The sequence below is a fragment of the Mustela nigripes genome, chromosome 2 (genome assembly GCF_022355385.1).
Source record: "Mustela nigripes isolate SB6536 chromosome 2, MUSNIG.SB6536, whole genome shotgun sequence".
Lineage (NCBI taxonomy): Eukaryota > Metazoa > Chordata > Mammalia > Carnivora > Mustelidae > Mustela > Mustela nigripes.
In genome coordinates, this window is record NC_081558.1 from 120,794,937 (window position 1) to 120,818,384 (window position 23,448).

A 23,448-nucleotide genomic window follows, 5' to 3' on the forward strand; every position below is an offset into this window, starting at 1 on the left:
ATCACCACTTCCTCATATCAGGGAGATCATATGATAGTTGTCTTTCTCTGCTTGACTTATTTCGCTAAGCATGATACGCTCTAGTTCTATCCATGTTGTCGCAAATGGCAAGATTTCATTTCTTTTGATGGCTGCATAGTATTCCATTGAGTATATATACCACATCTTCTTGATCCATTCATCTGTTGATGGACATCTAGGTTCTTTCCATAGTTTGGCTATTGTGGACATTGCTGCTATAAACATTCGGGTGCATGTGTCCCTTTGGATCACTACATTTGTATCTTTAGGGTAAATACCCAATAGTGCAATTGCTGGGTCATAGGGCAGTAGTTTTTATTTACAATTCACAACCTGCCTTCTCCTCCTCCTTCCCTGCCCACAAAATTGAGGATGGTTTTGTTATTTTTAAAAATGTGAATAAAACCATAAGACACAGAGATCTTAAGATAATTGCAAGAGGAAGGGATAAATAAATCAGGAGCCAATGGTATAAGTCATTATGGTTAATCAGAGCTTCTTAGCAACCAGGGCAGAGAGAGAGAGGGAGAGAATTGAAGAAATCTGAATAAAGTCTATAACTGGTTAACAGCGCCACATCAATGTGAATTTTATGGCTTCGACAACTGAATAATATTATATAAAATGTTAGTATGAGAGAAGTCTGGAATAAAGTCACACAGATTCTCTAAATAATCTATTTGAAAATTTTTATGAGTTGAAATTATTTCAAAGAAAAGGGAAGGGAATGGAAGAAAAGAAAAGGGGATAGGAAAGGGAAGAGAAGGGAGGAGAGGGAAGAAAGGGAAAGGAAGAAGAAAAGGAAAGAAAAAAGACATGAAGAAAAAAGAAAAAGAAAAGAAAAAAGAGAAATGAAACAAACGAAACAAAAGAAAAGAAATAAAAAGAGAAGAGAAAAAAATTCTGAGATTGCTTGAGACTCTGGCTAACATTTTGCTAGATATAATGGAATTCTACAATTATGAAATGATCTGAGTCAAAAAAAATATTAAGAGCAAATGTTGCCAACTGGTCAATTCCCCACCTTGAACAGAGTATTCATAAAGTAGCTTTTGATAGCCTTGCCGTCCATTGATTTGTCACAAAAACGTTAGCTGTCATATGCAGACTTGCAACTGCCCCTCAGAACAACGTGTTACTTAAAATATAACCCCCAGGAAATTTTACTAGTTACCAAGCACATTTAGATACAGCCTTAAGAAAAACAGATACTGCAACAGGCCTCTGGGGGAGAGGACGATATACAGCCTTGAAGCGGAGCAGCTGGGAACCCCCAGCCCGCTGAGGGCTGAACGCTGCCTGCTCCATTTTTCCGTTATCTCCTCTTTCCCCACCAGAGAGCACTTGTGGCTACTTAGATAAGTCCTTTGAATGTGCTTGTTCAACTGTGAACTTTATACTACTTGTACAGACATATTCTGCCCTCCTTCTTGTTTATTTACATGGCATATGACTAACGTTTGACCTTCATCGACTCTTCCGCTGTTACTGTTTCTATCTAATAAAAGCGAGACTGTGGAGTTGCTGGGGGCAGCAATCTTTTGGACTGTTGTCCCCTATTCCCAATCTCTTGCAGCTGACTTGTTTGTGCCTAATTCTTCTCCCGTTCACCGACTGGAAGCGGCACAGACGCTTGAAGCTGAGGTGTTATTACCCAAGGAGGTTAGAGCTGACATTTTTGGTGATGTAGATGGACATTTCCTAATTTTAATTTCAAAATTCTAATAATGAGACAATAGACTGTAAAAAATACCTATCAATAAGGTCTCAAGGGAAATTCTTAAATGGATTATTAGCAATGTACTTTAGAGGATAAAGCAGTAATCAGTAGACCTAACAAAATTTATAAATTATAACTCATATTTGATTCAATTTACTTCATTATTGGAAAGTTAATGATTAATCAGTAAAGTTAATATACATAGAGAGAGAACAAGTGGACTTGAACAAGATAATTAGAAACTCGTGATATTTTGTAGAAAACAGGGAAAAATTTTGGCAGAACACATGAATAATTACATGATTTTTGTTGTTGTTGTTGTTAGTTTAATTACTGACTGTAGTGTCATGGTTAATGGGTTACTCTCACGCTGGAAGAAGGTTCACAGAGCTTATTCCACAGCCAAGACTATATTAATGGACCACTTGTCAATGATACATTGGACAGAAATTCAATGATGCAGGGAGCACCTGCCAAATTCAGTTGTCTTCTGTCTGCCACATGACCCCCCAATAACATGAACACAACTTACTGAGAAAGAGAAGGATGTTTGATGCAAAGATGGCCATTTTCTATGCTTCCAGTGATTAAGATCCCTTCCCTTAGGGAGCCAGACAAGTTGATCATATTAACTCCATTCTTTTTCAGCATCATTTCCTACTGCTTAAGTCACCAAACCAGACCATGTGTACCCCTAGACTCTCTGCTTTAAATAATTACAGACACCCTAAAGCAGCAGGTATTTCAACCTTCTAGGTATTTGTATATATTTTCCACCTATATGGAGTGCCTCTCCCACCTGGTATTAATTAAACTTTCAGTCAATCAATAATAACATATAAAATATGAAAATACGCTTATGCAGACAAAAATAACTTATCCAGACAAAAATCCATTACAGACTGTTACAGACTTAAAAAAAAGTTTTGTTGCAATAGAGGGATAGTCTATAACTTGAGCAGATAAAAATCATTTTTTGAATATGGAGTGGTAAGAATTCTTCAACTTTGCTATCCCTTGACTAATCCAGCATGTACTTACAAATTATAACATGTAGTGTTTAAAAGAATGGGAAAGATTAACCGCGCACTTACCCACACTTGGATAACCAGGCGTTGAAGGGTCCCCTCCTGGGTTCAGTGACACCATGAAGGTATCATGGCTAAGATTTGCAGTCTTTGGTAAATCACATGGGTCAATATATAGAAGAACACCACCAAATCCAGCCTTTTCTAATAAGGAAAGCTAAAAGAGAAGAGAAAACTATTAGTTTAATAGTTTTTAATAGCTTAATAGTTTAAATATTAACTTAATATTTAAAATATTATCATATACATTGAAAGTACTGCCATTTCATAACTAAGTCACTCCCCCCTCAAAATTAAAATAAAATGAAATAAAATAAGATAACTTTCTTTTCTGGGTTTTTCTTTTGAAATGATTAGGCATTTCAGATTTCCCAATTATCAAGCCCAGTCACAGAGTTATTCCACTGGCTCTTCCTTTTTTTCCTCTGTCTCAACATTATTGTAGCAGCATTCCTATAATGTCTGTGTTTGATTTTAGTTGTCTGCACATGGAATTTCTCCCTCCCTCATTTTTAGTTGTCTAAGTAGATCTGGAGTCTCACTTTCATGAGATTAACAAAGGATCTACAAAAGACAAAATTCTGCTGTAAAAGAATTTTTTGGGCTGCTATAATGTCTTTCCCTTAAAGCAGAAGTCACCTACAATATTCTGAGATTATTTCCTAGAGGGCTCAGTCTGTCATCCTTGTTGCTAATATGTTGAAATACTTTCACATCGTTTGGCAAATAGCCGCTGTCCTGAACCATCCCGAAGGCCCCCCTGTCCTAGACACTCTGGTCCGTGCCCAGGATATTCCAGTCCTACCTCTCAGATATAGCAGCTGAGGGATGAAAAGAACCCAGGGGCCTCCTTCTGAATGGTCAGTTCCGGCTTTGTCTTGGTCATGAAAGATTTTTGAGAACAGTTCCTGATTACTTCACTTGAGACGTATCTAACGCAGATGACTCTCTGTTCTTCAGTATGTACACAATATATAAGTATGATGGGGCAGATGAACTTGCCATTTCATGTTGTTTCTGTTTTAACTTGGTAAATTAATTGTTGGGGTAAAGTGCTTATATAGCTGAGTGTGACTTACCTGATGTGAAAAACAATGATCATAATTTGGTAAACCACGTGTTTCCAATGAGAGAGGAAAAGCCCTTAGGCGACCTGGGGGAGGGCAATAATGGAGACTCTGACTAGGAATCACACTAAGCGTAGGCAGTTGCTGTCCCTTGTGTGACTGTAGTTAACACCTATACTTCACTTCCCAATAACTGCTTTACTTACTTATTAAGTTTTACAGTGGCCCAAGCAAGGCAGCAGCTGTGGGCCTAGCTGAGCCCCTCCATGAGGAGAGAACCATGCTTATCTTCTCTACAGTGTGCATTTGCTCTTAACAGGCACATAGTAGTCATTCACCAGGATTGTTAAATGAAGGAACAAATGAGAAAGATGCTGGTTTGGCACAGCACCTACTCTTTAAAAAAACACAGAAAGAGAATTCTGAGAAAATACTTAGGATGCACCTTTTGTTGTTGTTTTAAAGATTTATTTATCTATCTATTTATTTATTTATTTGAGAGAGAGTGAGAGACAGTGCATGTGGTACAGAGGGGCAAAAGGAGAGAGTATCTCCGGCAGACTCCCTTCTGAGTGCCAAGCCTGATGTAGGGCTCCATCCCAAGACCTCATAGCATGACCTGAGCTGAAATCAACAGCAAGATGCTCAACCCACTGAGCCACCCAGGTGCCCTGGGATGCAGTTCTATTGGAAAAATAAAGCATATAAGTGTACATATAATATGGTTTTTACATAAGAGAAGTAATATGCAGAATAGTAAAAAAATATACTTGATGTAAGTACATCACATTAAAGGTGTTTTTTCAACTCTTTTAAAAATATTCTGTACTTTCCAATTTTTGAGTAATGAACAAGGATGTATTATCTAGTTAATGTGTTATATTAAATAAGGTCTATTTAATTATTAATCAGAAAAAATAACCTTGTGAGCCTAAGCAAAGAACAATTGACTCCTGTTGAATTAGGATTTTCTCATCAGTGTTTTAATGAAAAGGGAGGAGGATTTAGGGAGAGGGGAAGAATGAGAAAAGGAAAAAAGAACAAAGAATATGTCAATAAGAGGGCCACATTTAAGATGGACTCTCTAAAAGCTCACACTGAAGTCCTTAGGGAGGGCTTTTATTGTTTAGATGCTGAAGTTACTACTTTTATAAAGAATGACCAACGGAATGACTTCGAATGTTCTGCTTACTATAGAAGAATAAATCAAGAAAAATATGAACAATTCTCGAAAGGAGGTTTTAAATATTAAAATTACTTTTTAAAAATATTAAAGTGACTTGTGATCATTAGAGAAAAAAGATACAGCCAAAATAATAATAATAATAATAATAATAGCAATAGTCCTAGTAACCTATCTGTCAAGAAATAGCAAATGTTAATATGTTGGAGTCTTTAAACCCTTTTATTAGGGCTTAGACACATATGCACATATAATTACAAAATAAGACCACACACCACAAATTTTGCAATCTATTTTTTCCACTTAAAAGCACATACTAAATATCTGTCCATGTTGATAAGTACACTTCTATACAACATTAATAGCTGTATACGATACATACGTGAATGTTATAAATAATATAATAATAAAATATAGGAAGGCTGAAGTCATGCCATTTGCAATGATGTAGATGGAGCTAGAGGGTATTACGCCAAGTGAAATAATTAGGCAGAGAAAGACAAATACCATACGACTTCACTCATATGTGGAATTTAGAAACAAAACAGCTGAATACATCAGAAGGAAAAAAGCAGAGAGAGAGGGAAGCAAACCATAAGAGACTCAAATACAGAGAACAAACTGCGGGCTGAGGGAGGGCGGTGGGCGCCCGATGGGCTAGATGGTGAAGGAGATCAAGGAGGGCGCTTAATTGTGACCAACACTGGGTACTGCAGATAAGTGACGAATCACTAAACGCTACTCCTGAGACCGATATCACACTACATGCTAACTAGAATTTACATAAAAATCTGAAACAAAAAAAATATATAGAAAGGCTATCAAATGTTATTTGACCAATCCTTGGCTGTTGGTTTTATAAATTTTGAATATTTTATATCATACTTCAGCAAACTTCTTTATAGTTAAATGATGGCACAAAATGTATTTTTTCATGAAGTGTATTTCCACAGGTAGAATTTCTAGGTGAAAGTATTGCTACTTTTATGATTTTTGACAAACTATTTTCCCTCCAGAAAAACTATAACAAGTTACATTCTTACCATTCGTATATCTGAGTACTTGTTTCCTCGATCACCAGCATTGAATATTATTTTTTAAGAAATATTTGCCAATCTAGCTAAAAATTATTTGTCCATTTTTTACATATACAGGTGAAGTTAAATTTATTTTTGTTTGTAATTTTGGCCACTTGCATTTTTTTTTTTTGAGAATTACCTGCTAGTGAAAATTTTTATTATTTCTGGGGTAATCATTCACAACTATATATTGAGCATCACTTCTGTGCAGGTAATATGCTGGCATTGGCATATGGAGTTAAGTAGGACAAAGTCTCTGTTATGCTCTCAGGAAGTTCATTTAACCAGTGGAATGATGAATAGTTTTCATCTTAAGTGTTAACCTCAATTAACTGACAATGAGTGGCTGCCTGGGGAAGTGTTTTGAGGCCAAGTTCAGGGTCAGTGAAAAGTGGAAAATGGTTCTATAAGAGATGTCTGCCATGGACACAAGAAAGCCAGTAATTAACTATTTGACTATTGAAAATTTAAGAAATCTCATGACTTAGAATTTATCATAATGAAAAATAAAATGCTACAGTTGCATATTTTAATTCTTCTATTATGTTTGGTAATACACTGTGATTCCTTTTATAATCAATACAGACCATGATATTTTTCTAAACATGACAGCTTATAATGAGGCAAAGCAGTTTAATAGTATGGTATCTTCTGCCAGAGTTGATTAATTCCCTACAACCCTGAAGAGATAGCCTTTTATGTGATTTTTATCCCCTCTTCTAATCCTCTGCCTGCAATGGTTGGACCTGAGGTATAAACTTCTCCAATTTTATCAAATCTAGTTCATGATGCTGTCCCTTGTTTGCTGTCATAGAGCCCTTAAATAAGTGGCTTAATTTAGTGACCTAATTTTAGAAATTATCTATTGCTGGATTTCCACTGAAGTTAGCAATTGAGGAAAATGCCTACATTAAATCAGATTAAAAAAAAAAAAAGTTCCTCTGCTTTGTTAGTATTGCATTTTGAACACAGTGAGGTAGTGGTTGCCTAAAATACTCAAAGGAGCTACTATTCTGGTGAGATTATATTCTTCAAATGCATTCAAAGGCAAGTACATATAAAAAGGATGAAGGTACCTGTCATCAGGTTGTCTGCTTTTGACTGTTCCTGGGAGCACAGGTGAAAATTGTTTGCCCCGCCCAGCACCTTTCATTCCTTTAGATTGTTTTAGCCCAAGATGATGATTATACTAGGGGTAGGGGTCCATTTCTTGAAAAGAGAGGGCAAATGTAAGGCTAAGATTTCCTAATACTACTTTGATTATCCTTTGCTTCTCTTTATCAAATATATATATATATATATATATATATATATATATATATATATATAATGAGTTTGGGATTCTTTATCATGCTTTCCACCTTGTAAACTAAAATAGTGTTTGACATAATAGAGCCAGTTAGAAGTTGGAACAGAAACAAAAAAATGAGTCAAGCAAATGGTATTGAGCTTCAGTGTTATAAGGTCATGTACAGCAAGCCGCAGCCACCGGCTAGTATACTATACTGACCCATTAGGCTATACCGCCCCGCAAGTGCACCATTTCCTAATTTACACAAAGTGCCATAGGAGCATGTTTCCATGAAAATAGAAATCATTAAACCAGTGTCATAGCTTTGACTCTTTTATTTAGCTCTGAGCTAACATGAACCTTACTTAAGTATTCGTGGGAGCTAAGATCCCAACACACCTGCGATGTCTGAGGTAGGTCCTGGACTAGAAACTGAGAAACGGTCAATAGTCGTCCTGGAACACTTTCCTATTTCTATATGCAGAGTCAGTCAATTCCCTTCAAGCTAGGTCATGGCTCCACCATTTGAAGCAATTATAGTCCTTAAAGTAAAATTTTATTGTATTTTTTATCTCTAGGAATTCATAAGGATTTGATGGGTATTTTTAGTAGCCTAGGCTATGATCCGCTTGAAGACAGGAATGCTATTGCTTTATTTTATATCCCCAGTGCCTAGCATAGCACGTGGCACCAAATGATTTCTCTATTGTTGAGTTAATGAGTAAACTAGTATATGTATCAATGAATGAATGAATACATAATGCATATAGGGACAAATGTATTACATGAATGTTATTCTCTTCTATATTTCACACCCACTGGCTTGGAAAACATGCAATACATTTTGTTTGTGGCATTTTGTATATATGTATTTTGGAATATGAACATAAATATTAATCCAACCTGTTTCTGAACTTAAAATAAACACACATACTCCATTAAAAGGGTTGCTTTCTCCTTAAACTTCTATAAAAATGCATAATTAAAACAGAATTTGTTTTGATTTTTGTTTTATTTCATTTTATGTTTTGTTATCTAAAAGTTAGAGATAAGGACAGTGGAGACTAAGGCACTGGGATTTGAACATGTGAGTTTGTCTTTTTGACAGGGTCATGCAGATAAAAGGTCTTTGGCTAACTTCAAGATGACTGATCCCATATTTCTTGCTATGAGCCATATTAATATATTTCTCCTTGTGTATAGTGTATACAACTAGGTCCTAACAGTTGCCAGATAATTGCCTCTGAAATAAACGATACTAGAAATCCATGGGCAGGATATAACGGTCTTATTGAGCAGATCTAACAAAATTCAGAGTTCCCTAAAAACTACTCATTCAGGGAATAAGTAGTCTGATACCTAAAAATGGTCCAACATGGGTTCGTTCATATTCCCATTGCCTGAAGACTGGCAGCATTTGGGTGGCTGCATGGTATTCATACATTCAGGAAAAAAAAAAAATCATTCATAGGAGGTGAAAGCCAGGAATCATGAAAGAGAAAGGACCCTGTTCTGATATTTGTCATATAGCTTCTTCCCTATTGACTTCTTTTCTTTTCAATCAAAATGTTTTCTCTATTCCAGAAGGAGGGTGCTGCTATGAAATAGACAATCCACTTCTCCAGTGTCTTCACCATGAATTCCACAGCTAGACTTTAATCCATCTACAGATGTTCCTAAATTGTCAGTTCACCCTTCAGAACCCACTGAACACCAGCCTTGCTCTTTTTCACTGGTTACAATGTGTGGAATCCCTCAACTATCACCTGATTTTAAGAACCAAAGTTAGAACCTTGTGATTTGGGGGCACCTGGGTGGCTCAGTGGGTTAAGCCTCTGCTTTTGGCTCAGGTCATGATCTCAGGGTCCTGGGATGAAGCCCTGCATCGGGCTCTCTGCTCAGCAGAGAGCCTGCTTCTCTCTCTGCCTGCCTTTCTGCCTACTTGTGATTTCTTTCTCTCTGTGTCAGATAAATAAATTTTAAAATCTTAAAAAAATATTTCTAAAATATTTTTTAAAAAAAGAAGCTTGTGATTCTGTTTTTTTAACTTCTTCAAAATATTGGCTGAGCACTAGAACCATTTCTCTGATCTCCATAGCTAGAAAAGCTCTCTGAGTCTTCATGTGGAAAACAAAAGTAAAGATAAAAAGAGGAAATATGTAAGAGGGACTTAATTTTACAAATAAAATTAAGGTCTACTGTTATGGGCTGAATTTTGTTCCCCTAAGATTCACAAGTTTATGTCCTAACCTTCAGTACCTCAGAGTGTGAGTGTATTTAGAAATAGAGCCTTTAAAGAAGTAAATAAAGTTAAATGAGGTCAACCTGATGGACTCTAATCCAGTATGACTAGTGTCCTTAAGAAGAGAGATAGACATCAGAAAAGTATGTACATAGAGAAAAGGGATATGAGGACTGAGCAAAAAGGAGGCGATTGACAGGCCAAGAAGGAAGACCTTAGGATAAACCAAACATGTCAATACCTTGATATTCAATTTTCAGTCCTTCAAACTGTAAAAAAATAAATTCCTCTTGAAACTACCTAGTCTGTGGTATTTTGTTATGGCAGCTCTAGCGAACTCGCATATTCACATAAGGTGCCAAACTTTATACAAAGACTCTGGAAAATAATTGCGATCAGAATCTAAGTCTTCTGAGTCTTTTTGAAACTAAATTGTGAAGGACTAGTTGCACATCTACTGTGAGCCAGATACCGTCCCCAAAGTTATTAGTGGAATTTCATTCAGAATATCTGGTATGTCATTTCAATTCCACTGTGTAGTTGTTGAAGTCATGATTCAGAAAGGTTAAAAGGCTGATCCACAGTCAGAACAACTAAGTGGTATTCTAGGGATCAAACCAGAATTTTCCAATTTCAAGTTTGGCAATCTTTCTGCTAAAGCAGAGCTTTCCTTTCAGTTATACATCTATCCTTTACAAAGATAAATAGACTTGCTGAAGGGTGAATTTATAAAACACATCAGATTCTCTTGTTGTGATTTGCTTTCTGAGAGGACACCGGAATCAATACTGTGTGAATTATATGCCTGTTTATTTAGATTACTAAAAAGACCTGGATTTTTACAAAGTACTGTCAGGGGATTAATATGCATTATAACAGAAAGCATTAAGGATTCATGGCTATGGTAACAGAAAAATAAAAATAAACTTAAAAAAAACCATGAACCTAATATTTCATATTCATGAAATGAATATTTATTTATTTCATTTTTTCTTATTCATGTAAACTACATGACTCTGGCATATATGAAAAATAAAAATATTGGACACATAATATGTGATCATTCTTTAAGCAGATATTTTGACTTGAGGGCTTAAATTTTATGTTATTCTTCCTTTTTGAGATTGTTTTCCCTGTTTATAGGTTTGTTGTTTTGCCCTTTAATTATGTATTGTATTGTTAGTATACCATTAAAGAGATTTGTAAGATTCCTGTTTGCTTTGTTATGTTTCAGAAATAAACCCACTTTCCTTTGTTAAAGAAAAAAAAAAGACTATTATGGTGAGGAATATTCACTGTAATCAGACTGAGTGTATCCAAGACATAATCACAGCATTCTTTTTTTATTTCACCGAACACCTCTACTTAGATTTCAAATTGCTTTACTGAATGTATCTAAAGTTATTTAAATAATTCCAGTGAGATTAATAAGAAGCAATGACCTTCTGCTTTTGTGAGGAAAAAACTGGAAGCTATGCAGACAGTAAAGGTTGCTGTTGAAGTTCTAAAAAGAAACCTCAACTCTTATCATTACACTTCAAGAAGGAGGGAAGGAAGGAAGAGCTACTGTGTAAGGTATCCTCATGTGTAACATTTTTATTTCACTTTAACTAATGTCTCATTGTCTGTGCAATTATTCTCATTTCATAAGTGAAGTAAATCATGATATAAGTATGACCAGATCATGCCATGTAGGTAACAGCATATTCAGAGTAATTTATTTAGTTATGCTTTTCCTTTTAAACTATACAACTTCTAAATCATGAAAAAAGTAACTTTGCAAATTTCTTTCAATTTTTTAAATGCATATTGTTATTTTCTAACCTTTGTAATGTTTCCTGCATAGCAGAAGCCTAATCTTTTAAAAAAAATTAATTAAGGTATCATTTTTCCAACTGTAGCTTCAAAATACTGAAGAGAATGCTGTATTTTATTTCTACATTTCTAATCTTTCCTATCACTGATGGATCCACCTATGTTGCATGGGTCCAATATTCTAGGTTCCAGGGTGAGAATACAATGATAGAGTGGGGGTGAGCAAGTGTTAACCTAAACCATTTTATTTTCAGGGAGAGGGATTCGAGACTGGGGAAGGAAACACAGTGGCCTGGGGTCTTTTCCTCTATCAAGGAGATTCATGAATTGAATACACATTCATTTCTCTAACATGATTTCATTACTTATAGTCAATATTGAGGAGAAATATACAATTGCTATTAGTAAATAAGTTGCTGATATTAATAACTGCAGATACTTCTTTTCCACCTAGAGGCATGCTGTTGCTCTACCAAACAAATCATTGTTCAAAAGGAACAAATAATAATTTTTAATGTATGCTTCTAACTTAAGAACATATTTAGCAAAAACCACAAGGGGGAGAAACCCATGGATAAGGAATAAGAATTATATATCTCTAAAGATATCACAGAAATTTGTTATTGTTTAGGTTTATTGACATAAATAATTTTCTGATATTTCGCTGCATTAAAAATTTCTATTTCTACTGTGTACAAAATTAGTTATTTAACAGAAATACTAAATAGAGCTCCTAATTTTATAAACAAGAAGGAAAAAAACCTAGCTATATATTTGATATTCAATGTTTTCTAAATTTATATTATGGATCCTCATATGAACATTAAAAAAAAATAAAGTCATCTCTGTGGTGTTTTTAATTTTTTACCTGATATACACTACATATATGTAGATAGATAAGATATAGATATAGATATGAGGTATATATATATATATATATATATATATATATATATATAATCTTCTCCAAGTTGCGTGGATATGGAGAAAATATATGAGGAAAAATCGAATGAGTAACATAAAAGAGCATATTGGGAGGGAGACAAACCATAAGTGACTCTTAATCTCACAAAACAAACTGAGGGTTGCTGGGGGGAGGGGGTTTGGGAGAAGGGGGTGGGATTATGGACATTGGGGAGGGTATGTGCTTTGGTGAGTGCTGTGAAGTGTGTAAACCTGGTGATTCACAGACCTGTACCCCTGGGGATAAAAATATATGTTTATAAAAAATAAAAAATTATATTAAAAAAAAAGAGCATATTTGGAATTACTTTAAAAATTTCACCATAGAAATACTTCAAATCTTGGACTACTTTTAAGTGTTAGATAATGTTCTAAGTTGTTAGAAATACATCTGAGTTTATGGAGTTGTTTCGCTGTAGCTTGGCCTGCAAGTAACATGGCAGTTGAAAACCCACTGAGAGTAAGAGGTCTTGAACTGGTCCAGCCATTCGGCAAGGAATGCTGGGCTTGCCACTGAAAAGCTATGCAGTTCAATTTTCTCATCCATAAAAAGAGATGACATTTGCCCCATCAGTCACACAAAATGACTGGCAGATTCAAAGGAGGTGGTATGTCTGAAGGACTTTCATGGGTGAGGTGGTTTTGTTTTGATGATGAGAAGGAAAACAAGGAAGAGCACCAGGTTGATAATTAAAAGAGTATAATTTCTCTGCATTTTTCTGGGATAGGGAATGCTATTAAGAAAGCAAAAATTCCCAAAATTACTTATCTTGAAAAAAATGTTTCTTGATTTAAAAATGATGAAATTTCATAGGTTTATTTCCAAAAGTACATATTCATATGACTTAAATCTACTCTTCTATTATCTTTCACTTATTACCGATCTGTTTGCTTTTTGTTATATGTTAGAGAAAATGTGAAAAAAAAAATTCTAAGATCCTCCCAGGAATACATTTTTCCCCAAACAGCTTTAGTTTCTATTAATTGTTATAATGCTATTACTTGAAATGTTATTTTATATCTTTTAAAATGATGATAATGATTATTACATTTTCCTTACTAATCAAGAAAACACTATTTTTGTTACCTTCTTATAGATTTTCCCCATTTAAAAAAAAAGGCAGTCTACTCCACTGAGACATAATTTCTCAACCCCTCCTGAAATTAATTTATTTAATTATGTAAAACCTGAGATTTCAATCAGGCATAGGACAAGTTGCCAGAAATGAACAGCTGAAGGACTGTCTTACTCCTAGGCACACAAAAGCATTACATATACAGGGGCGTGGATTATTTGCAACTTTTTTTTTCTTTTCTCTAGAGAGCAAATGTGATGCATAGGTCTTGCAGAGAATTCAATAAGAATAGAAAAAAATTCCATATTATTTTTTCTAATGGCACTAACTAGGAGGATTTATAGTTGCCAAGCAATGGGCAGAGTGTATGTCTCTTGTCCATGCAGTTAATAGATCTTGAGTTGTCTTTGGAATTCTGTCCAGCAAAAATCGACAGGGCCTTTTTATAGCATGAACACATTGGAGGTCACAGAGTTTCCACTTCCCTGGTTCAGAAAGGCTTTTGATTTTCTTGAGAATCACTATGCCCTTTGGATGAAAAAAATTACCTATATGTACATTTTCATTCAGATTTTAGATTTTTTTTTTTTAAGCATGTAAGACAGCAAGGGTCCATTCTGACTCAGAGTTACCTTTTGAAACTATATGAACTGTTAAGTCTACCTGCTATACTTTTTATTGCAGATGCCTAAGAATTTAGTTCAAAGTATTTTTTCAGTGTACTATGTCCCAGGTGACTGCAAACTTCTCCCAGCCCCTAGGACTATATTAAGACAAAACTCTCAGCATAGAACATATCCAGTTTAATGCCTGAGTGCACAGAAGTGAAGGAAAATGATAACTTGCATGTATAGTTCTCAAATAGCCCCAGTGTGATGAGCAGCATTAGACTACCGTGGAATACACAACACACACACACACACACACACACACACACACAGATGTGAAGAACTGAAAAAGGAGAAAAAACATTAGCATAACTGATTTCATGGTCCATGGCTCCTTTCCATGCAGGTTCATCAGAATAAGATTCCTTTTCTGTGAGAGAATGGTTTCCTATATAGAAATGTCTATCCCATAGGAATATACCTCTATACTTTATTAAAGCAGTAATATTATACGAAATGATTTTTAGCCAATATCTACCTTACCTAGGCATTTCTAGAATGTTTAAAAGCTGTTGAGCACCTCAAATGGGAGTAAATAATTACTTTGTTTTCTCTTTTAATTGAATAAGTTTTGCTCATGTTGTGATAACAGGTTTATTTGAAAGTGAAAGCAATTTGTTATAGAACAGCAGCTTTTACAAATGGAAACTTCTACAACAGAGCATTGTGAGATGTTTAAATATTAACCAGACATATTGTTCACTCTCAACACTAAATTTCAGAAACTTAATACAAATTAAGTACATACATTATATTGCTGGGTCTTGCTTACCAGTGCTAAGAAATCCAAAATGTTCAATTCTAATTAAAAATGAAATTGAACTGCAATTCCCTGGAAACAAAGGCTGATCAGACTCAATAAGCTTTACTTAATTTATTTCAGAAACAAAATAATTGAATTGCTCATAGACAAAGAAAAAAATGCTTCCAAATCTTTTGCAATTCTATTATATTGAGGGGAAATAAAATGTATATATAAAATCTGTATTTTATATATAAATATAAATTTATATATAAATCCTTTGCAATTTCTATTATATTTTCTAATGTTCACAGTTGATTGCATATCCCATATATATGTTTCAAGACACTTAAGGGTTTAAGAATATCCCAGGTATCTTAATTATGCACAGCTTCCATATGTACACCATACATACATTTACTAGGGCTGCACCATAAATTACATCCTTGAACTTTTCCTTTTTTAATTTTAAAAGATATAAAAGGACCATTATTCTTCACTGTAAATTTTTTACTTGGGTTAGTATTAAAAAGAAAAGGGGGCGCCTGGGTGGCTCAGTGGGTTAAGCCTTTGCCTTCGGCTCAAGTCATGATCTCAGGGTCCTGGGATCAAGTCCCACATCGGGCTCTCTGCTTGGCGGGGAGCCTGCCTCCTCCTCTCTCTCTGCCTGCCTCTCTGCCTGCCTCTCTGCCTGCTCGGTCTCTTTCTGTCAGATAAATAAATAAAATCTTTAAAAAAAAAAAAAAAAAAGACTTTCCCAAACGATTGACTAACATCATTCAATTGTCAGACCACCCTGGGAGATTTTTAAAATTACACTTACTATTTTTCTTATTTGTATCTGGTTTTTGTTTTTTCAACTTCTGAAAACTGTGGCTCAGTGGGGTGTAACTTTTTTGTGGTTAGATAGCTTGTATTAATGAAGATTGGAAAAACTGGTTTTAAGCTAGTAGGAAAAATGGAAAAATAAATTAAACATGAATGAAGAGTATACTATTGGACAAAGAGCGATCAAATTATCCCAGGCTCCCCTCTCTTCATGTTTTCAGTTGTTTTATATCAAGATTCAGTTTGAGATCACAATGGTCCTGACACAACTAAGCCCAGAAGGTTCAAAATGGAACGGCTCCTTCATCTTCAGAAAGAATGTTCTTTGGATATGAAGTTGGATTAAGGAACAATGATCCAAAATAGTCCTAGAGAGTATTTCTACCCTGTTCTGGACTTTTGTAAGAACAGACGATGCAAAACTTGATATAGCCAAACAATGAAATAAGCATGAATACTTCTGCAGGAGATAGATTTATGCAGGAGAAATGTCAGGGAATTAATAGAAGTCACCCTTGCACTGGACAGAAGTTTTATCTAAATCCACTTCTCTAATAGTATTTGCCTTGCTAAGGTCGAATTAATAAGATGAGATAGATGAAATGATAAAACTTTTAAACAGGCATATGTAAGACAGTGTCATCATCATAATTATTCCTGCAGTACACGTTTATTAGATCTCAAACATATTGAGGAGGATAGAACAAAAAGTATGAGTGTAACAAAGTTGGATGAACATATCAAATCAGGAAATAGGGGAAAAATAATAAACATTATGTACGATGAAAGAAAAATAAAGCATATAAATTTTTACGCTGGAAAAAAAACACATCAATCATCCCATTAAAATCAGAGATGTCTGAAAAGAAACAAAATCTTAGCAATATGTTTTTTACAAGAAGCTTTTTGAAACAAAATAATAATGATTGAAGGAAATGATAAGCAAATAGGCACTTGGCAAATAAAAAAATTTAGAAGGGGAAATTCACATAAAATATCTGAAATTAAGAGCAATAAAAATTAACGATATACCTTATGGAATTAAAAAATAAAATCAGCAAAATAGATAAAGGATATTCCACAAATATGAGTGTACTAAACAGCATAATGGCAAACTAAAAATATATTGAGAATGCAAGATGAAATTCTAAAAACAGACTTATATGGGGGATATACTTCTTTTAGAATTAGACAAATTCTAAAGCCATAAATGTAAGATGTACAGGAATCAAATAATTAAATAATGAATTTTAGGAACTTAACATTTTTCACAGAGCTCACGCATACCCGCAAATCATCATTTTACATGAACTTTGCTGCCAAGAAAATCTTTCAAAAATTCTAAAAGCTATATTCGTATTGGTGATATAGTTACCATAATCTAGTCAATTAGAAATGAATAAGACCATGAACAAAATTAATTTATTCCCTAATAACTAGAGATCACAGAATAAGTGAAAAGCATCTGGAGCACAATGAAAAGTGGAATACATAGCAATAAAACTTTTGTGATACAATGGAACTTCTATTCAGTTAAAAACTTATCCTTTCTATAGTTCATATATATATATGTATATGTATATATATATGTATATATATGTATATATATGTATATATATGTATATATATACATATATATATGTATATATATGTATATATATATATATACTTAGATACTTGGTTTTCCTTGTAATAAACTAGAAAGAGAAACAAAATTATTTAGAAAGAAGGAATTATTTAATTTAGAAAAATAATGAAATGTAAAACAACAGAAAAGAAAAGCATGTACTTTTTATTTCTATTTATTTATTTTTTTTTAGAGGTGGGGTAAGGGGCAGAAGAAGACGGAGGGTGAAAATCTTAAACTGACTCCACACTCATGATATGGATACAGGGCTTTATCTCACAACCCTGACATCACGACCTGAGCCAAAATCAAGAGTCAGAGGCTCAACCAAATGAGCCACCCAGGCACCCATAATGTATGGATCTGAAGAAGTATTTGCACCATGAAATATCTGCAAACATTAAGTATGAAACAAATTCATCACAACTGACAGCAAGTTGAAAACTGTGACATCTGGATCAATTAAATATTTCATAAGCAGCCTGACCATGTCCCTAGACTCAAATCAAACAAAGTATCCAGCCAGTGGAGCATCTGGTCCTACAGCTGCTCAGCACACCCTGTGAGTAGCAATGAACACCGGCTTCCCCTAGAAACTAAAGAGGAGGTTGCCAAGGGGAAGGGCCTTTAATAAAGCCAACAATGGGCAGTAACAATGCCAAATTAATATAGAAATTAGTACAGGCATGTGCCATTTTGTCTCAATTACAAAAGTCAAATCTGCAAAGAGGAGAGTCCACACCAGACTTTAACAAGGGCTGTAATTTTTAAGTATTTAAGTCATAAATATTAGGGCATACTTCATATGTTTGTAACCTCTCTGGATAGGAGATAATGGAAAATAAAGGAAAGTCAGTTTCTTCTCTATCTGCACGGTTGAAGAAGAGGCGATTACTCACTAACAAGTTCATTTCTGTAAATCAAAAAGCTCATGACTCCTGATTTTGTGACTGACACTGATGTGAAAGGAAGCAGACAGGTGATGATAACTCACAGGAAGCAGCCTATTTCTCTCTCACTTCCCCTTCTCCCCCAAGCCTGGACAAATAGTGGTATTTTTTCTTCATTGAACTCATAGTGAATATTCATTCACTATGTATTAAAGGTAAACTAAATTGAGAAAATTGTCATGTGAATTTCGTTGTGCACCTCTATCTCTGATCTTTTTCTGATCTTAATGTAGACAAATAATTCCTATCCTGAGAAGCTAGGCACCAAGACTTCCTTTGGATTACTAACATAGTTTTACAACTATTTCAGGAACAGAATGAAAAGCCCCATACTAAACCCCAGCTGCTTTCCACTGCTGTCCTACTGGCTTTGTAACTAACATCTAGAATGAAGTACAGTGAATCAATGCAATAGATAAATCATAAAATCAAATTATTGAAAAACCACACCACTTCAGAACTGTGACATTTTTCACAGAAATGTTTTTCATGTCTTATCCGTGAAAGATATCTATTAGAATCATTGTTATTACCTAGCTTCTTCAGTCATATGAGCTCTAAAGAAAACTTAAAAATGGGAATGGAGGCTGAATCATTTGTGCTAGAAATATTGTGTGGGGCACCTTAAGAAAAATCACTATAACCCCATTTCTACCTAAAATCTTAAATGGAAAACAATAGTATATAATGTGAGATTATCTGATAAGGAGACTTAGATAAGATGTTGGTATACATTTTAGGGGTTAGAAAGCAGAAAAACAAAACAAAAAATAAAGAAATAAAAGAAAAAAAGAAAGAAAAAGAAAGAAAGAAAGAAAGAAAGAAAGAAAGAAAGAAAGAAAGAAAGAAAGAAAAGAAAAAAAAAAGCAAGCAAGCAGAAAAACCTGGTGAGGATTTGTTGTATGGGAAATGATTTTCTTGATGGTACTTTATTCATACCATGCAAATATCGAAAGTTTCTTAAAGTAAGATGCTAGCTCCAGCAGCTTTAAAAATTATATGATTGTTATGCAACCTATTTATTGGTGACTAGGCTTTATCCTCAAAAACTAAGAACTACTATTTATTATTTGCCCATATCTTGACTTATACTTTGCAGCTGGATCTACACAATGTAAAAAGATGCATGTTGTACACATGTGTGTATATACATATACATTTAAATGTATATGTATATACACACACTTTTATATGTACACACATGTATATGTGTGTGCATAGATTGAGTGACTGGTTGATTGATTGATTCATTAACATTTGTGGGTAAAATTTAAGTACCAAACCTACTGCCTCAGTATTTACAAAATCCCTGTGCTACATGCCATTTTATAACATAGTGTATTAGAAATTTTCATGTTAAAGTACAGGTAGTTTTAGTAATACAGCATATGAAATACATTAAAAAATATATCTTTATCTTTCTTCAGTGTATGTTTCATTAAGTTAGCCTATATATGGGGATAAATTTACATACTATTTGCATTTCCTTAAAGGACATATATATTAAATATTACATACTTCAAATAGTAAGAAAAGTTTACTGAAAAAGTTTTCTACTCTGAAGTGTGGCTACTGAATCATAATTACTATTCTAAAATCCCTTAAGCCGCAGCTAGGCTATCATTAATTAAGGTGTACAGATAAAAATGGCCCAAAATTTAGGCTGAAAAACATAGGTCAATAAAACAATGTTTGCCTTTGATTCATTCTTGTCCATTATTCACTTAAAAAATCATTAATTTACTTCTCTCTCCTTTAAGTATTACTTAATTCCTATGATATTATATGGTCCAAACTATACTTCTTTGGATATTGTAGTAGTTAAAAACTTAGGTTAGCAGGGAGGAAAAAAAAAAGATACAAAAAACTTAAAGAATTATAAATTGAATAGCTCAGAGTGTTTAAATAATTACCTACATTAAAAAATTAAAAAAAATTTCTTGCTTCTCTTAAGATTAATTACTGCTTACTGCTCCTTGGGATCAAATTTGTTATATACTTTATCTTCTTAAAGTAAATTGAACTATCCCTCACACCCCTGGCTAACAGCTGGCGAGTCACAAGAGTAGGTCTAATCAATTTACGGTGTCCCCCACTGGAAGGGCAACTGGATTTACCGTATCTGCTCATCTTTCCTGTATTTTGTCTCCATTTAAATTCAAAGCAAAGAGCCTCAGATCCTCAAACTGCGAAAGCATCCACATTATTGAGTAATCCACAGTGAACATCCACTGCCAGTGGTGTCATCATTTACAGCTAGATGCCATTCTCTACTTAACAAAGATAATTTTGGTCCTGTAGAACTTCATCATTCACATTCTTTCTGGTACCATACATCAGTAGTTATCAATTCTGCCAAAATCCTGTATTTCAGTAATTATTTTTTTCCTTTTTTCTCTTCTTCACCCATCCTCATTATATCAATAGACTAAATCACAGCTAATTAAATGTGCTTCAGTATGAGTTTTCATATTCAGTGAATCAGAAATATGTAATAGAGAAATTGGAATGAATAGTGAGTTAAGAATGCAAAGGAGAGAGACAGCTGCATGCTTTTCATAGTGGTATCTAAGCTGTTCCACAGACTTTGCAGTCATAACTTTGAGAGGATTGACTTAAAACGTAACCCCAATAAATAAATATATAATAATACAATTTTACTTGCACTAAAAAATGTTCCAAAATACAGACCCAAAGGTAATTTAAGGGAAACACAAAGATTTAACAAAAGGACAAGAATAAACAGTGATTCGCACCTCATTAAGATATAACGTATCCCACACTTCTCATAAATATAAAAGTTGATCTCTTAAGTCCTAAAACTGTTTCCCAGTTAAATTCAAATGATTCAGCTTTATCCTGATTTAAATAAGCCCAGTATGAAATAGAAATGCAAAACACGTAACTGAGAAAAGACTCAACCTTACTGAAGGCCAGGCCTTCAGAGAGGAAATAGGAAAGCTGGGCTGAGAACCAGAGGGTCCAGCAGAATGGAGCTGGGCTGGGGGTGGGGCAGAGAGATTTGAAAATTCTACAGCTTTTAAAATTTAAAATTGGACAATACAAATCCCAGAAATGGGAAGCTCACAAATAACACTAAGAATTTCTTTTGTTTTTGCTCCTTTTGTGAGATACTTGCTTTTATAATCAAAGAAAATTATGCATTATTAGAAGTCTGTTGATTGAATTTCATCACGTTCAGGAAGAGTAATCTGCATTCTCCACGAAGTCATAACTAATATGCAACAATCAGAGCTTGGAAGCAGTAAAACTAATGAAAACATCCGCTCAGGAATATCATGTCTAAGAATTAATACTAACAAAATAACAAAACAAGCTTCCAAGTCCATCTAGCCCATTGCTCCATAAGGTCAACCAACAGAAGTGCTTTTATCATGTAGGGGAGGAAGAACTTACTGCTTACTTCACGGTCCTTCCAGCTGGATTAAGAATCAAATTGACATGAGACAGATTAACAGAAGAAAATCAAATTTAATTTTGTATATACCCGGATTCCATACAGATGGACAAAGACAGGCAAAATGAGGTATGTATGTCTTTCTAAACTAAGGTGAATTGGGCAGTGATCTGTGACTTCAAAAGGTTGAAATGCAATTCACAAGAAAATATAAAAGAGTAAATTGGTAAACAAATGTTTGCTGGCCCTTCAGAAATAATGGGACATACAGGAGTTTGATCAGATAGCCCTTGCTAGTTCCTCCTTGTCTACCATACGTAGTTTATGGTATAATACAGTCATCTGTAGTGATAGCTCTCCCCCTGGAGCACGTCCTCTAGCTAAATTCTTTTCAGGCGCTGTGGTGGAGCTAAAAAGTTTTTCCTGAATCTGCTGGGTTTTGATTGCTTTTTAATTCAAAATAATCTTCATGTCATTGTGGTCCATCTTGTCCCCTACAACCATAAGTTAATTTTGAATAGACAACAGTTACATTAAAGACCAGTGTAAAAAACAAACAAAACAAAACAAACAAATAAACAAATAAAAAACAACAACTGTGTAAAGCTTAACAAGAGAATGTGGAAAATTCAGTGACTGGATATGAGTATTTTGCTGCTTTCTCCCCTCATACCTTATGTGTAGAAGTTATGAAATGGAAATGCATTATCCATTAATTCAGCTATTATTCAGCAGGTATCTATTTGAGGGGTGTTACATACTAGACATTGTTGTAGGGTCTGGGACACAAGAATTAGCAAAAATTATGTGCAATTATTTCGAGCCACTTTTTCAAAGGGAGACAATGTGTTCATAGGCATTACACTTTCAGAATCCAGGTGTAACAGTGCTAGATTTTTACATAAGACAAATTAAAATAGGGACGCCTGGGTGGCTCAGTTGGTTAAGCGGCTGCCTTTGGCTCAGGTCATGATTCCAGCGTCCTGGGATCGAGTCCCACATCGGGCTCCTTGCTCAGCCGGAAACCTGCTTCTCCCTCTGCCTCTGCCTGCCACTCTATCTGCCTGTGCTCACTCTCTCTGACCAAAATAAATAAATAAATAAATAAAAATAAATTAGAATAATATTTTTAGGTAAAATGGAAAATGTATACATTAGTTTGCTGCAAGACAAGTTACCCAACCTGCACTGTTATAAGTATGTGCCACTGACAGGAATACAACAAAATCAAATCCACAAGTGGATCAAGTATCAGACAAATTTAATGTGAATTACCCATGGTTAGTGAGTAATACCACAAGAAAATTTTAACTAAAATGCAACAAAAATGACTAAACATTGGGGAGAATGTGATAAAGGCATACTCTCCAAATTAGACAAACAGAAAAAGCAATTTTGCCAGATAAATCAGTTTTGCTTAGGATCCAATTGCTCATTCATAAATGTTGCTCTATAAAGTGGTACATAAACAACATGAGGAAGTTTTTAGCAGTCCATGGTGAAAATTGCAGCTTAAAATACATTCTTGGAAACAAAACTGTATTTTATTTTGGAATTTTGTTCTGGTGATTGCAGCTGATCATTTGTTTTGATACACTAACATGGTTAAATAAAAAGGACTACTACATTGAACACTTAATTTTCTGTTGGCTTTTTTCTGGAATCATTGC

At 34.4% G+C, this 23,448-nt stretch overlaps 1 protein-coding gene across 2 annotated transcripts in view; it reads right to left on the bottom strand.

Moving 5' to 3' along the window:
- NAALADL2 (N-acetylated alpha-linked acidic dipeptidase like 2) overlaps positions 1 to 23,448 on the bottom strand; it is a 1,087,900-nt gene that overhangs the window by 455,261 nt on the left and 609,191 nt on the right. For both annotated transcript variants that reach the window (XM_059391522.1, XM_059391521.1), the window contains one exon: positions 2,836 to 2,986. In XM_059391522.1, coding sequence (XP_059247505.1) covers positions 2,836 to 2,986 — 151 coding nt within the window. The remainder of the gene's footprint in view (positions 1 to 2,835; positions 2,987 to 23,448) is intronic.